General features: G+C 18.5%; 5 protein-coding genes across 5 annotated transcripts; 4 read left to right on the forward strand and 1 right to left on the reverse strand.

Moving 5' to 3' along the window:
* Window positions 1-376: 376 nt before the first annotated feature.
* PF3D7_1362900 (conserved Plasmodium protein, unknown function) lies at window positions 377-5,500 on the forward strand (the record flags this gene model as incomplete). Its single annotated transcript, XM_001350305.1, has 2 exons — window positions 377-4,068; window positions 4,282-5,500. 2 exons carry the CDS (start codon window positions 377-379, stop codon window positions 5,498-5,500), a joined length of 4,911 nt encoding a protein of 1,636 aa, XP_001350341.1.
* Window positions 5,501-6,217: 717 nt separating this feature from the next.
* On the forward strand, window positions 6,218-9,739 carry PF3D7_1363000 (conserved Plasmodium protein, unknown function; the record flags this gene model as incomplete). Its single annotated transcript, XM_002809055.1, has 1 exon — window positions 6,218-9,739. The coding sequence occupies one exon, from the start codon at window positions 6,218-6,220 to the stop codon at window positions 9,737-9,739; it is 3,522 nt and encodes a 1,173-aa protein (XP_002809101.1).
* Window positions 9,740-10,331: 592 nt separating this feature from the next.
* Window positions 10,332-13,659, forward strand: PF3D7_1363100 (conserved Plasmodium protein, unknown function; the record flags this gene model as incomplete). The annotated part of the gene is made up of 2 exons (XM_001350307.1): window positions 10,332-13,269; window positions 13,523-13,659. The coding sequence occupies 2 exons, from the start codon at window positions 10,332-10,334 to the stop codon at window positions 13,657-13,659; spliced, it is 3,075 nt and encodes a 1,024-aa protein (XP_001350343.1).
* Window positions 13,660-13,964: 305 nt separating this feature from the next.
* PF3D7_1363200 (bifunctional polynucleotide phosphatase/kinase) lies at window positions 13,965-15,557 on the reverse strand (the record flags this gene model as incomplete). The annotated part of the gene is made up of 2 exons (XM_001350308.1): window positions 13,965-15,299; window positions 15,504-15,557. 2 exons carry the CDS (start codon window positions 15,555-15,557, stop codon window positions 13,965-13,967), a joined length of 1,389 nt encoding a protein of 462 aa, XP_001350344.1.
* A 743-nt stretch (window positions 15,558-16,300) lies between these two features.
* On the forward strand, window positions 16,301-17,167 carry PF3D7_1363300 (50S ribosomal protein L9, mitochondrial, putative; the record flags this gene model as incomplete). The annotated part of the gene is made up of 2 exons (XM_001350309.1): window positions 16,301-16,998; window positions 17,113-17,167. 2 exons carry the CDS (start codon window positions 16,301-16,303, stop codon window positions 17,165-17,167), a joined length of 753 nt encoding a protein of 250 aa, XP_001350345.1.
* Between the last annotated feature and the right edge of the window lie 186 nt (window positions 17,168-17,353).

Raw genomic sequence — 17,353 nt, forward strand, 5'->3', positions numbered from 1 at the left:
GCAACGCGAATTTTCCAAAACATATGATATCATTTTAGTATTAATAAAGAGAAAATATATCATATTTGTTGGTTTTTTTTTTTTTTATTTTATTTTATTATTATTTTTTTTTTTTTTGTGTGTTAAAAATTATATATTTTATGATTACTTTATGATTATTTTTTGTTTGTACTTTTATATTGATATATAATTGTTGTTACGTTAAAATATATGTGTCTACAATAATTTATTTTCTGTTAAAAGGTTAACAAATTTTTTGTTTCACATTTGTAAATATATATATATATTGTATATATATATATATATATATATATATATATATATATATAAATTTTTTTTTTTTTTTTTTTTTTTTTTTTATATATATATATATATGATGAGTTGTAATATAAAGAAGCGCTCGTGTGATATGAACAAATCTGAGGGAGATGAAAAATATTGTAGTAAGACAAAAAACAAATCTGTTTGTAGATACATATCAAATGAAGGAAATAATAATATGTTGAAGAGAAGAAAATGTAATGTTGTGGGAGAGAAAGAAAAGTATGATGAGCAAATATTTATGGAGATAAAAAATTTGTATACGAATGATTATAAAAAGGATGATAATATAACTAATGATATGAATACAGAATATAATAATTATAATGATATGAATACAGAATATAATAATTATAATGATATGAATACAGAATATAATAATTATAATGATATGAATACAGAATATAATAATTATAATGATATGAATAGAGAATATGATAATTATAATGATAGATTATGTATATCCTTTAACGATGTTCTAGCATGTGATGGGAATAACAAAGATGATAACTTTTGCAGCAACATATTATATGAAGAAATGTATAAAAAGGAAGATGAGAATAATGTTTATACAAATGAACATAATAATTTATGTACAAGTAATATATTATCCAATGAAAAAAAAAATATTATATTTAAAAAAAGAACAAAGGATAATTTATACGAGAAAGTATATTATAAATCTTATAAGAATTCTTCAAAAAAGAATAAAATAAGAAGATTATTAAATGAGGAATATGTCAGAAAATTTTCTCATGAAACGGATGTATATAACACAAAAGATTATTTTATAAATAAAGAAAAAAAAAAAATATATAATTATTATAGTGTTGATAAAATTTTTGAAATACCATCTGATTATAAAAATAAAGATGAGGGGTATAACAATATCGAAAGTATCAAAAGTAATAAATGTAATAAAAACAATGAAGGGAATATAAATAATACGATAGAGAGAAATTTAAAAAAATGTAAAAATGATATGGAAAAGGAAAAGGATGACGTATTTTTTTTAAAATCTTCTGATAATAATAAATTATGTGAAGTATTATTAGATAAAGAGAATCATTTGGATGAAGAGGAGAAATGTAAAAAAGAAAATATAAATGACAATAATTTAAACGGAAATATAATAAAATATATGAATACATCTGTGATAGAAAATAAATCAAATTTGTATAACAAGGAATGTAATATATTTAATAAAAATGATATAAATTTTGATGAATATAAAGTAAGTATATATTCTATGGATAAGGATAAAAAAAAATATTTTACACATAATAATAATAATAATAATAATAATAATCAGCATCATAATAATTATATTAAAAGTTCCTACAACAGTAGCTCTAAAAGAAGTGGGACTATAGAAAGTGTAGAAAATGTTAAACATATAAGAGATATGAAGGATAATATATACGAAAAGAAGAAAAAAATAAAAAGTATCCATAACAAGATTTTACGTTTAATAAAAGAAGATAACAAAAAATGTGTGCAAAATGTAATAAATGATAATATGTACGAAAAAAGTGATAAGCATATAAAATATGAACAAAATGGAGATAATAAAAAGAAAGAATTATATAATAATGATAGTAGTATGGATGATAAGGATTATAAAAAGAATGAAGATGTTGTGGAAATAAATCAAAGGGATAATGGAAATTATGTAACAGATACAAAATGGAATAATAAAAAAAATAAGAGTTTTAATATATGTAACAATAATTATGTTGACAAAAGGTGTGAAGATAATATTGATGATGATAAAAGGTATTATGATGATAAAAGGTATTATGACAACAAAAAATGTGATGATAATAAAAAGTGTGTTGACAACAAAAAATGTGATGATAATAAAAAATGTGTTGACAACAAAAAATGTGATGACAACAAAAAATGTGATGATAATAAAAAGTGTGTTGACAACAAAAAATGTGATGACAACAAAAAATGTGTTGACAACAAAAAATGTGATGACAACAAAAAATGTGATGATAATAAAAAATGTGTTGACAACAAAAAATGTGATGACAACAAAAAATGTGTTGACAACAAAAAATGTGTTGACAACAAAAAATGTGATGACAACAAAAAATGTGATGATAATAAAAAGTGTGTTGACAACAAAAAATGTGATGACAACAAAAAATGTGATGATAATAAAAAATGTGTTGACAACAAAAAATGTGATGACAACAAAAAATGTGATGATAATAAAAAGTGTGTTGACAACAAAAAATGTGATGACAACAAAAAATGTGATGATAATATTGATGATGAACATATAATACTTGAAGAAGAAATTAAAAAACGAAATATAATTATGGATGAACAAATCAAAGAGTGTCCAATTTTTATGGATAAAAAAAGTGAGAAGGAAAAAATAAAATGTTGCACAAAAAAGTATAAAAAAGTAAATTTAAGTCACACGTTTTTAAACAATATTAAGTTAATATATGAAAGGAAAGATTTAAAAGAAAATAAGAAGAAATATATATTAATTGTAAATAAGAAATGTCTAGAGAAATATTCTTATTTTAATACTATTGTAAATACTTATTATATAGGAAAAGAATGGATAAGAATGGATAAATATATAAATTATAAATTATCTAAAATATTATTTTGCAATAATATAATAAAGCAGATTAATAAATATAATTTTAAAAAGATTCTGAAAGCTTTAGATTTTTATGGATATTCATATGATACTATTTTTTTAAAGAATTTATGTAATAAGATAATAATAAATGAATGGTTAAAAAATGATATTTTTTTTGAAAACATATTAAAAAGTAAAAGGTTTTTAAACGTTGCATTATTTTATGATTTAATATATAATTTTTTATATAAAAATAATATATTTCTTAAATATTTTTTTAGTTTCTCTGGAGGCAGATTTATCAAAACATTTATAGATTATAATAAAAATAAAGCACTCAAATTAATTAATAAAATTATTAAGAATATTAAGGATTTAAATCCTTGTACAAATTCGGTAATAGATTTTCTATGTGGCTTTTATTCAAATGACGAGAACGAGATGAAGAAATATTCAAAATCATCCCGAAGGAATAATTTGTATGCAATCAAAAATAAAGATATAAATATTCCAAACAAAATAAATGATAGTAGAAAAAAATCGAGTGATACTTATCTTTATATGAAGAATAAAAAATACAACAAAAAGATTTTAAGAAACATTTTAAATAATGTATGGTTAAAAACAGATATGTTTATAAAGGAAAGTATATATTATGGAGCAAATTTTTCTCTTCAAAATAATAATTTAAGAAAAAAGAAGAAAAATATACATAATATAGAAAAAATAGAAAATTTTCTATATCATAATAGTGATAGAACTTATTCAAGCATGTGTACAAAAAGCCCGAATGAAAAATTTTATAAATATGATATATATAAAAATATAGACGATGAATATTTAGATGATCATAGTTCTATACACGATGAGAACGATTTAGAACATGTAATAAATAATTTTTATTCTTCTAACGAACTTAATATAAATTTTAATGAACATATGAGTGAATCATTTAATCAATGTATATATAATCAATCAGAAAATGTAAATTCCGATAATAATATTCCAGATGATTCTGAACAATATGGAGATGATTATATAGGAAGCCATGGTAATCATAATAAAACATTTCAATCATTTGAGGGTATACCTAATATGGCTTTTGATTTGTATACTCAGGACAACCAAAATAGACCACGGTAAAAAAAAAAAAAAAAATATATATATATATATATATATATATATAAATATATAATTATATACATTTATATATACATATATATATTTATATATTTTTTTTTATTTTGTGCGCGCAAAGATATTCTTTTCCATCTTGTGAAGATAATATCTTCCTACACGTTCATATGGAAAAAACGAATTAACTGTATACCCAAATTCTTCTTTTTTTTCAGGGGAGATAAGTTCATATCATTATGCTTTAAAGAAGAGGAAACGTGTAACACTAACAAATATGTTAAAGATATCTCTTTTTTAGGTATAGGGGTAAGGTCAAAGGAAAATAAAATAAATGATTTCAATTGCTTTAATATTAATTTAAAATTAATGATAAGAAATAATTTATTAAGTAAAATAAAATGTAACATTTCGAAAAATGGAAAAAAGATATCTCCGTTTTTTCCTGTATGGCCTAATATCCCTGACTTTTTTGGATATAAAATGTTTAAAAATATAAAGAAGGATTTCAAGAGGATGCAAAAAAATATTAAATTAAAAGAGAAGCAAAACTCATTAGATATTATAAATAATAAAAAGAAATATAAGAACATAATAAGTGAAGTTTATGAAAAGGTAGGAACCTTTCAAAAAAGAAAATTTAATGAAGAAGAATATACGTTGCACAATAACAATAATAATAATAATAATGACAGTAGTAATAATAGTAGCAATAATAATAATAATAGTAATAATAGTAGTAATATTGAATTATCTAATATAAATAATACCAAATCAATAAATATAGATGAAATAAAATTAAAAGATCTTCATTATATATTAAATATAAAAATATATCCTATAAGAACTTTGGTATTATATATATTATATAATTCATTTTTTAAAGATTATAATAATGAGTTTATTGAATTCTTTTGTAATAGTATAAATAATGAAATAAGAGAATGGTTATTACTTTTTTTATTACCTAATTTTATACATAAATCTATACATAAAGTTACATACCCGTTAAAATTAACAAAAAATATATTCAGTGAATCTAGTGAATTTTATGAAGATTTTTTTTCTAATGAATATTTAAAAATGAATGATATAGAAAAAATTATCATATATACAAAAAATTGTAATGAAGAACATTCTGATATTTGTCCATTCCTTTTTTGTTATCTATGGTTAAAATCAAATGATTACAAAATAGATAAATGGATAAGTTCAAAAATTAATGAAATATTATTTACATTTCCTTATGCAAACTTTTTATTAAGTAAATATTTTTCAAACTTTTTATTATTCATTCAATTATTTCGTACCTCTCTAGATGTAGATCATATGTATTTGTGTAAATCTCATTTCTATGTTTCTCTCAAACATAATATTTCCTTTATACACGAATCTTTGGTTAACGTATTATTTTCAACAACAATATATCACCCATAAGAAAATTAAAATGTACATATATATATATATATATATATATATATATATTATACATATGTTACATATATTTTTTTAAAAAATGTCCTAAGGGTTATACATAAAATTATTTATATAACATTCTACTCAACATATATAAATTTATATATATATATATATAATAAAATATATGTATATTTTTTTTTTTTTTTGTTTTTTTTTTTGTTTTTTTTTTTCTTGTCATATATTTGTTTATTTAAACATTTTTATTTTGTGACTAAAATTAAAATAAACATAAATATATATATTATATATATTATGTATATATGAAAATGTAGATATAAATATTAGTATTAAAGAACAACAAAAAAAAAAAAAAAATGGGGGAAAAGAAATAATAAATTTTTACCCTTTTAAAAAATAAATTGTCGCTTGAATGAACGCAAAAAGAAAAAAAAAAAAAAAAAAAAAAAAAAAAAAAAAAATTAATTTATGACCTCATATTGGTATGTATAACATATTATATATGTATCTATTTTTTTTTTTTTTTTTTTTTATGTACAATTTTGAATTGTCATATATATTATAAATTGAATTAATTTATTTCCTTTCATGTGATAATATTTTCTTATATATAAATTATAAAAAGTATATATTATATATATATATATATATATATATTTATGTTATCAAACTTGTATTTATATAAAAAAAAAAGAAAAGAAATATAATAACATCTACATGCCATTATTCAAAGTAAAAGGGGAAGGAACAAATATTGCATATCATGAACAGATTTATACTTATAAAAATGTAGAAAAATACGATGAAGATATAATAGATATTGATAAGAAGTTTTTGAAAATTCCTAACAAGAATTTGGAAATATTAAAAAGAATAAATATTTATTCAAAATATGATAAAAATGAAGAAACAAATAATGGACTTATAAAAAAAAGGAAACGTATACGTAATAAAATATATTCTAATAATTTAATAGATGATATAAAATATATGGATATATTAATATGTGGTGATAAAAATAGTGGGAAGACGACATTTTTAAATTGTATAGGTTGTATAGAAAATAATTGTCTGGGAAACAAATGTGAATATTATGAAAAAGATAATAAAAAGGATGAAACAAAAAATAAATATCACAACAATAATTATAATAATAATAAGAAGATAGATGTGAAGAAGTTAGAAAATAATATATCATATAATAATTTTAATAATAATGAAAAATATTCAAATAATATATTTAATATAAAAAAAAAAAATCAACAAGTTATATGGAATGATAACAAACTTGAATTACTATCTTATATACCAATCATTTTTTCTAAACTTATTAATAGAAATTATGAACAATTCAGGAAATCATTTAAAAAGAATTTTTTAGACACTGATGTATGTGAAATGTCTTTATTTATAACAAGGGATGATTTATCTTTTATTAATTATGAGTTTGAAATATCTAATGATTTTTGTACTAACCATGATTTTAATTATATAAAAATTAATTTTTGTGAATATGGGGAAGATTTTTTTCATAAAATAAAAAAGTACTATCAAATCTACTATTATAAAAAAAATAAATATATATTACATGAAGAAATGGAAAAAAAAAAAAAAAAAAAAAAAAAAAAAAACCAAAACTTACCCTTATTCCATTCACCTAGGATAATGAATATGATCGAATGTGCTTTATTCAGAATACGTGAAATAAAATACATCAACTTTTTTATAAATTTAAAAAAGTCTTTTATTCTTGTAAAGTGCACTACACGTCTTTACAACATCATGATAAAGAAAAGATATTTTAAAACAAGTGTATTAAAAATAGGATCGTGTAGAAATATCAAGAGGACTATTAATAATATATTATTTTATAAAAGAAACATACATATATTAAATAAATATGTTGATATAAAAAGTGATAATAAGCAATTTTTTGCAAGTTATATAAAATATAAACAAAACAAAAATAATAATAATAATAATAATAATAATAATAATGATAAAAGAAAAAAAAAAAAGAAAAACCTTTTTGTTACCATTAATGAAGAATGGATATTAAAAACGTTTGAAAATATTAATATAATAAAAAATTTAAATAATTATAATATGAAGGACATTCTTTTTTTGGCTAGTCGTTCATTCAATTTTGAAAAATTAAGTAAAAAATATTATATATTTTTTAATATAACATATAATATGAATATTATAAATAACATTATAAATAAGACAAAGAAATATAATTTACAAATATTATATTATTTAATAAATATATTTGTTTATAAGAACTGGAAAATTTATAAATACAAGGAAAAGAAAAATAAAACTAATATGATTACAGAAATGATTTTTAAGTACTATCCTAATAAAAAGAAGAATATATATAATACAACACGTGAAAACAATATATTTATTATATATAATACAACACGTGAAAATAATATATATAATATATATAATACAACACGTGAAAATAATATATATAATATATATAATACAACACGTGAAAACAATATATTTAATATATATAATATATATAATACAACACATAGGAATGATATATATAAGATTTATAATATTCATAATAGATCACATAAGAAGAATATATTATACATATCCAGAAAACAAGCAGATATGGTAAATTTTTTAAAAAAGGACAAATTAGAAATTCACAATTTTTTTAAAATGTTTTATGATGAATATATATATAAGAATCAAAATAAATCTTATGTAAAATTATTAGAAGGGGAACATTTTGACTTGTGCTTTTTATTTATGAAATTATATTTTTATTATTATTTTTATATAAATAATGAGAAAGAAGAAAATACAACCCTATATAGAAAAAACGAGCCGAAACTAAATTTTCAGAATTTCATATATTTAAAACAAATCGAAATTGTAAGAAAAAATGACGGTATAACGTACAATAATATTTGTGTACCTTCATGTGTTTATAGTTTTATAAATTTATTAAAAATGTATTATAAGAATTATCCATTTTTTACTTTAAAAAAAAACAATATATTATTTTTGGTACATATTATTTTGTTATCTATAGCACATTATAAATTAATGAGGAAAAGTTGCGATTTTCTTTTTCCATCAAATAAATGGACGGTAAATTATATTTGTTATTTTGATAAGGCCGTGATAATTAATTCGATTGTAAGCCTTTTGGAAAAAAAAAATGAACATGGTGAACATAATAAATGTGAAGTAAATAAAAATATTAAGAACCAACAAGATCATACGAATAAATATATATTTAGCCATAAGAATGGGGAGAAAAAAAAAAAATTCCATGCTATTTGGTCTTGTGCACATTATAAAAAATATAAAAGACGTAGGAACATTTTACAAGGAATAGTTAAAAATATAGATATTAATAATATACCACCTTATTTTATAATAAATAATATAAAAACAAATTGGTTATACATTAAAAAGGTTATGGTCAACTTAAATATATGCTCATATCATAATCAATATATGTATATATATCCAAATATATCTTACGATATTATATTATATTTTAATGATAATAATAAACATCTCTTCTCTTATAATATGAATGAGAAAAATAATTTTCCTAAAATTTCATTCAAACCTATATATAAAAATACATATAGACATATTAAAAATAAAGATGATGATAAAAAAAAAATAAAAAAAAAAAATATATTACATTTCCCATTTAATCATAAAGTACTAAAATATTTTAGTGATACCTTTCAAATGACAAATGATGATAAAGAAAATGAATTATTATTACAATATTTATATATGAACTTTTCTAAAGAGCTTGCAAATTTATTAAGATATATTAATAAGGAAAAATATAAAAACAAACATAAACGTATAAACCGCTTCGTAAGAAATAACATTTTTATATTACTCAATTGTGTAATGGATATATATTATATTATGGAATATACTTATCCAGGAAGAAAAAAAAAAAAAAAAAAAAAAGTCAAATTAAATGAGAAAAAAAAAAAATATATATATATTACCATAAATAATTCAAATGATACATATATAAATGAAGAGAATATACAAAATAAATCTTTTATTGAAAAAGAAGAAAAAAAAATTACTTTTCATATTTATAAAAATGACCCTATGTTTAATTCTATTTATTCTTTATGGGAAGATTTAAAAATTAATCAAACACAAAAACTATTGATAAATACATATTTAGAACATTTAAGAGAACACCTTAACTTTTCAATATATGCGTAAAAAAAAAAAAAAAAAAAAAAAAAAAAAAAAAAAAAATCAAAATTATGGATACATGTAATGATAATATGGTGTGTTATAATATGTATAATATAAATATGTATGTAATTCGGAGAAGTTGAAGATGTGAAAATTAGAACATTTAATGTAAATCGAAAAATATATTATATATAATATATTATATGTTTATTTTATTTTTTTTTTTTTATATTTATATAATTATTTTCGATATAATTGTTGGATTATTTTCCGCTATATATATAAAACACTTCTGGAATAAATATAATATGATTATATATATATATATATATATATATATATATATATATATATATATATGTTTATTTGTTTATTTATATATATTTATAATTTTTTTTTTTAAATTATATTGTTTCAAACATCTTTATGTAATTATATATATATATATATATATATATATATAATATTTTTTTATATTTACATTTCAATAATGAAACCCATTCAATAATTTAATAATTTTTTTATGTTTGTATTTAAAATATGATCTTTCATTAAGTATACAAAATATTATCTTATAAATATTAAGATATTTATATAAAAAAAAAAAAAAAAAAAAATGTGTGCAAAGGAATACTCAGCTAGTCAAGAGACTATAGAAGATGATCTTTTTGAAAATGACAAGTGTAAAATAAGAAACTCCATTATTAATAATATTATAAATTTACAATTAAAAGATCTAATAAAAGATTTTAATAATGAACAAGAAATAAATGATGGTATCGAATGTATAAATGAAAAAATAAACCAATTAAATAATTTTATTAATAAAATAGCTAAAGCAAAATATGAATATTTTTATAAATATATTGATAGATTAAGTCATGCTAAGAAAAGAAAAGAATGGAATAGTTATGATTTGGAACAAATAGAAAAGACATATTACAAAAATTTGGAATCATTAATAGATAAACGAAATGATATATTTACTTTAATTAAAGAAAAGAAATTTTTAATTGAAATAGAAAGAGTATTAAAATTATATAAAATAATAAATTATGAAATAACTATTTTATATAATGAAATAAGAAAAGATAATAAGAAATATGATTCTTTTGATTTTTTATATAATAAAGAAGAAACCGATATAGATGAATGTCGAAAGGAATATATTAAAATAATAGAAATCGATGAAGAGAATTTTAATTATTTTACTAGTGATATGTATTTTTCTAATTTCTTCAAATATTTAAAAAAATTAAATAATTTAAGAAAATGTATTCATTACAACAATCTTCAAAATATACCTATTATCTCTTATGAGGTAAAAAAAATGAATTATTGCGAAATGTATATTATTAATATATTTATTAATTATTTATACCATAATTTTTTTCAAGATGAAGATTATGAAGAAAAGGTTCAAGTATGTCTTAAAGCTTTTATTTTGTTGAGTATAGAAAAACAATGTATAAATAAAATTATACAGAAAAAAATTAACAAAATTTCTTCCTATATTAATAATATAAAAAAAAAAAACGAAAATATTAAAGAAAATTTTTATTTCCTTTTGGAAAATTGTAAAAATTGTATTGATCAAATATATTTTCTTAATCAAATGTTCAAAAGGCAAAACAGTTATTTTCTACATATACAAAAAAAAAAAAAAAATATATATATAACAGAAAAACAAAAGGAAAGGACTTATGATAAAGATTATTATGAACATCATAATATAAATGAAAATGGGAATGATAATGAAAAGGATATTCAAAAAAATACTACTAATGAGAAACCTGAAAAAAAAAATATATACCAAGGTAACAATATATATCAATATAATATAGATATATATAATGATTTTTATATACCCTTTGTAAAGGTTTTAAAGGATATTAAATTAAATGAATATATTCCAAAAGACAACATGTTATATATATTAAATTTAATTGAAGAATTTTTATATATTATTAGAAATAAATATGATATTAATGAACTTGAAAAAGATATGTTACTAAATTTATTTAATAAGGAATATGAAGAAATTACATTTAATTCCATTAATAAATTAGCCAATTTAGTAGAATTATTATTTGAAAAAAAAAATGACCAAAATGCATATATGAGAAATGATAATATATATGTTATGGATAATTATGATCACCAGTCTTATAATTTCCCTACATTATATGATATTAAAAATTATGTTGTAACCTTATATAAAGAATTATATACACATATTTGTTATCCTCATATATTTCGTAAAATTATCGTTTCATGTAACAATTCTTTATTATTATTAAGTAACAATTTGAATAATTTAAAACAAAATATTAATTTAAATATAGATATTGATATGAATACAAAATATATAAATATTAATTATGCTCATAAATCTTTTCAATATAATTTGGAGTTATTCTTAATCTCAAGAAAACTCTTGAGATATCTATTTATTAATTTAAATAAATTAAAAAGAAGAATAAATCATATAAAAAAAAACACATACAAAAATTTTAAGGTTTATAAAAATTCTGAACATGTTCAGGAAAATGAACAGCTAGCTAATTTTGTTCATAATAAAATAGAACAGGATAATGAAACAAAGGAGGATTTAATTGTATTATCTTTTAAGGAATCTTTTGATGATGTGTTTACATTTCAAGATCATTTGTACAATAATTTTACAAATAACATATTGTATATGGAGAATGAAAATGATGAAATGGATAATAATTATGATGATATAGATTATTTTTTAAAAAATGATGAAGAAAATAAAGAAGATAAGGAAGAGGTGGACAAAAAAAACGAAGGAGATATATTGCAGAACCAAATTAATGATATGGAGAAAAAATATACTGTTAAAGATGAAGAAATGAAATTAAATAATTTCGAAATTAATTATATTTCTGATATAAAGTTTAATTCATTTAATAATTTAAATGATTCATATGATTTATATACAAGCGATGAAAATTACGAAATAACATCTTTTTTTATTAAAGAAGAAATTAATAAAGAAAAAAAAAAAAAAAAACGTTTTTATGATTTAATAGAGTTAGAAAAAGGCATATGTGAATTAAATCATGCAGTGAATTCATGTATATATGAATATTTTGAATATTTTGAAAAAAAAACATATACATATTTAAAAAATAATTTTTCAAATTTAAATATAAATGATATTTATTTATTATTTGATGAATTGTGTAATTATTTTCATGAAAATATCGTTCAGCATATTCCTTATTATGAAAGAATTCAATTGGTAAATAAATTAATTAATCGTATATTGGTATACTTAATATCTTTATCTTCATATTATTTGATACATGATATGGATACATATATATTTAAATATTATAATTCACTTTTAAAAATAGCATCAGTAGAAAGCTTAAGTGTTTTAAATTATGAATATACACTTTGTCAACTTTATAAAAAAGCCGTTGATATAAAAAATAAGATGGAATCCTATGAAAATATTCCTACATTTTTTGTTCCTATTATATTTGTCATACTCCATGGTGGAAAAAATATTGTTAATAATTTAAGTAAGGGAAAAAAAAAAAAAAAAAAAAAAAAAAAAAAAACATGATGATTACATGAAATTAAAGATATATATATAGATATATATATGTGTGTGTGTATGTTTTTGTATGTTGATTTTTTTTATTTTGTTCACACCAAGGAGCATTCATATAAATATATGTATATATATATATATATATATATATATATATATATATTTATCAGTTCAATATGATATTTACACTTTATTTTTTTTATATTTTATTTTTCCTGCAGACATATCAGAAGAAAAGTTTATCAACCTAATGGTCGATCATTTGAAGAATCCTAAAAATTCTGTTGACAAAAAGGGTGGCCAAAATCAAAACTTAGTTTGTATGCTAAGGAAATATTCAAAAAGTTTGTTATTATAAAAAGGATAACTCCGCCAAATTATATTGCAACCATATATATAAAGGAATGAAACGAATAAAAATTAAAATAAAAATAAAAATTAAAATAAAAATATATATTTGTAAAAATATATATTATATTTTTATTCATCATAAATAGAAAAAAAATATAGACATATATATATATATATATATATATATATATATGCTAATTTAATTTAATTTTTTTTTTTTTTTTTTTTTTTTTTCTTTTTTTTAAATCATAGTATGTTTATATTTATTGATTACATCTTATTATTCAATTTTAATCATTCAATTTTAATCATTCAATTTAAATACATGAAAAATAACTTTTTTTGTTCTTCGCTTTCAAATTTTGTTGGTACAAAATTTTCATCTTTTAGAACTATTATATGATCAACATTTTCATCTTTTGAAGGTTCTTGTACATATTTATAAAATGAATGAATAGCTATAGTAGGAACATCGTTGAATTTGTTCGTTTTATCAGTAATTAATTTAAAGGTATTTAAGTGTATAATTAATTCTTTTGAATAGTTGAAATAGATAAGTCGTATTTCGATATTTTGATTTATTTTTTTTGCTTCATTAATATATAAAAGTCTATTTTTAATTAATGAATTGACATTATCTATTATAACATTTTTACGTTGCAATAATTTTTCTTTTAATACTTGAATACATTTTGATATAGTTTTATATTCTTCCATATTAATTCTTATATAGGTTGAAAAATAGTTTGTACATAAAAAGGTTTTTCCACAACCTGGTGGTCCTATTAATATGATTAATTTTTGTTGATCATTTGGAGGTATATATTTTTCATTTGTTGTATATTGATTATTTGGTATAATATTATTATTTGTATTATTTTTTTTATTATTAATGTTTTCGTTTTGAGAATGATAGTCTTTCATACATATTTCATAGAAATGATTATTTTTTTTATTTATATTTTCTTGTTCATTTAATTCTTTATTAAAATATTTAGGATTAAATAAAAAATCGGTAGATATATGATTTTTAATATTTAGAAATAAATCTTCAGGTGTATAAAATTTTGCATTGATATTTAAAGCAAATTTTAAATCAGTATCTGTATAATCTTTTTTTAAACGTTTATATATATCATTAATATTTATATTAACATTATTTTTTGAATATATATATTTTAAATGATTAATAAATTCTTGTTTAAATTTTTCATCATAAATTCTGTTTGCATTATCACCTACATATATAACTTCATCTAAATTTTGTTTATAATTTTGTGTGGCAAATAAATACATTCCTATTCTTGGTTTTCTATATTTGTCATTTTTTAAAGCTAAATAACATTCTAATGGCAATCCAATTTTTTCTATTATATCATCTACCCTATTTATAAGATTTGATAAACTTAATTTCCCTGAACTAACACCTTTTTGATTAGAAAAAATCATAATTTTATAATTCTCTTCATGCTTCTTTTTCAAAAATTCTATGATATCTGAATAAAAAATATAGTCTTTTTCATTCTGTGCAGGCTTAAAAAATCCTCGAGACAAAATTAAGGTGTTGTCTAAATCGAAGGAAAATATTTTTTTGTAAATTTTATCTTCTTTATCTTTCACAATGCGGTACAGCAAGCTATCTTCAAACTTGAAGAAAAAAAAAAAAAAAAAAAAAAAAATTTTGGTACAAAATAAAAAGGGTATACAGATATATACAAATATATATATGTATATGTAAAAATAGTTATATATAACACATGGTATATATGTAAATATATATATATATATATATATATATATATATATATATATAATTGTATAAATTCTTTTTTATTATTAATATTGGTTTACTATGTTCCAATTCTTATTGGGTAATTCAAATTGAGGTAAATTCCTTTTCACCATTTTGTTATTTCATAATACCTTAGAAGAAATGATCATTCATAAATATTTATAATATGATGGGTATAAATTTGTTATATATATGAACTTAATCAAAATAGGAAATGCATATTATAAAATATAAAAAAATATGACTCAGATTTTAGGATATAATTGAAAATATACATTCTATAAAAAATAAAAAATAATAATAATAATAATAATAAAAAGAAGAAGAAGAATAAGAAGAAGAAAAATCAGAATCAGAATCAGAATCAGAATCAGAAATATTTAAAAAATATATAAAAATATATATATATATTATATATATATATATAACATTATATAATACTTATATATTTTACCATTTTATAAAAAATATTTTTAAATTGATATATGTTCGTAATAAAAATATTATACGTACATTGTTCATATATATATATATATATATATATATATATATATATATATAATAAAGTATTCATTTTAAATAACAAAATAATATTTACATATTTCATTCTATAAATCTCCATTTATTAACAGTATATGGTTTGATTTTTCCATATTGTTAATATTATAAATTATGATTTTATATAATTCTTCAAATTGTTTATATATTTATATATTTATATATTTGTGTTTTTTTTTTTTTTTTTTTTTTTTTTTTTAAATATAATGAAGCATGAAATAATAAAAATATATTTACACTAAAATATGTATTTTATGGTATCCCTCTTTTTATGACATCTCCATATTATAAAACAAAGATGTTTAGAATAAGAGAACTGAAACCTTTGTACAATTTGCAGAAGCATTTTATGAGTTCCTATTTAAATTTCAATCGATATACCGTTAAAAGAAAAACATATATCGCTGCTGTGGAAAATAAATATACATATATAATTTTGTTAAATAATATAACGCATTTAGGTGAGAAGGGTGAAATTATTAAAGTGAGAAGAGGACACGCTCGCAATCTAATTAAAGATAGACGAGCAGTGTATGCTACTTATGAAAATGTAGATCATTATGCAGATAAAGGAAAATATAAAAGAAAAGAAAAGATGAATATAAAAAAAGGAGTTATTATAGAAGAAGATTTTGAAAAATATTTTACTTATTTAAAAAATATAGATATAACTATATATTTGGATGTATATAAATATACGAATAATGTATCATACAACTTATATGATTTTTTTAATTACTTATCTAAGAATTATGAAATCGATTTAACATATAAAAACTTACATAAAATCAATTATTATAAAAATACAGAAAATTATCATAATAACAAAGGTGAACAAATATATTCAGACATAACTAATGTTAATGATTTGATAATACAAAATAATGTGTTGTTTAAATATACAGGAATATATCATATATATTATTATCTCTTTATGCCAAACATGAAATTTTTAAACGATATCATTTTTAGGATATCCTCTCTCCAAGAATATGAGTAATTAATATATATAAGGAAAAAAAAATAAAATAAAATATAAAAAATAAAATATACACAAATTTATATATATATATATATATATATATATATATTTATTTATTTATTTCATAGGTTGCTCAAGCAAGAGAAAAATACCAAGAAGGCTGAAATTGTCTATAGCATTTAATCATTGAAGTTAAAAATATAAAGTATTCAGAAGGGGTATAAAATAAAAAAAGGAAATAGAAACATATAATATTGGACTATAAATAGGTACACATATATATATATATATATATATGTATGTATTATATTTTTATTTGTTTTTGTTTCATTTAATTTTTTGAGTTTTAAAAAATATAATCTAAAAATA

The sequence above is a fragment of the Plasmodium falciparum genome, assembly GCF_000002765.6.
Source record: "Plasmodium falciparum 3D7 genome assembly, chromosome: 13".
Classification (NCBI taxonomy): domain Eukaryota; phylum Apicomplexa; class Aconoidasida; order Haemosporida; family Plasmodiidae; genus Plasmodium; species Plasmodium falciparum.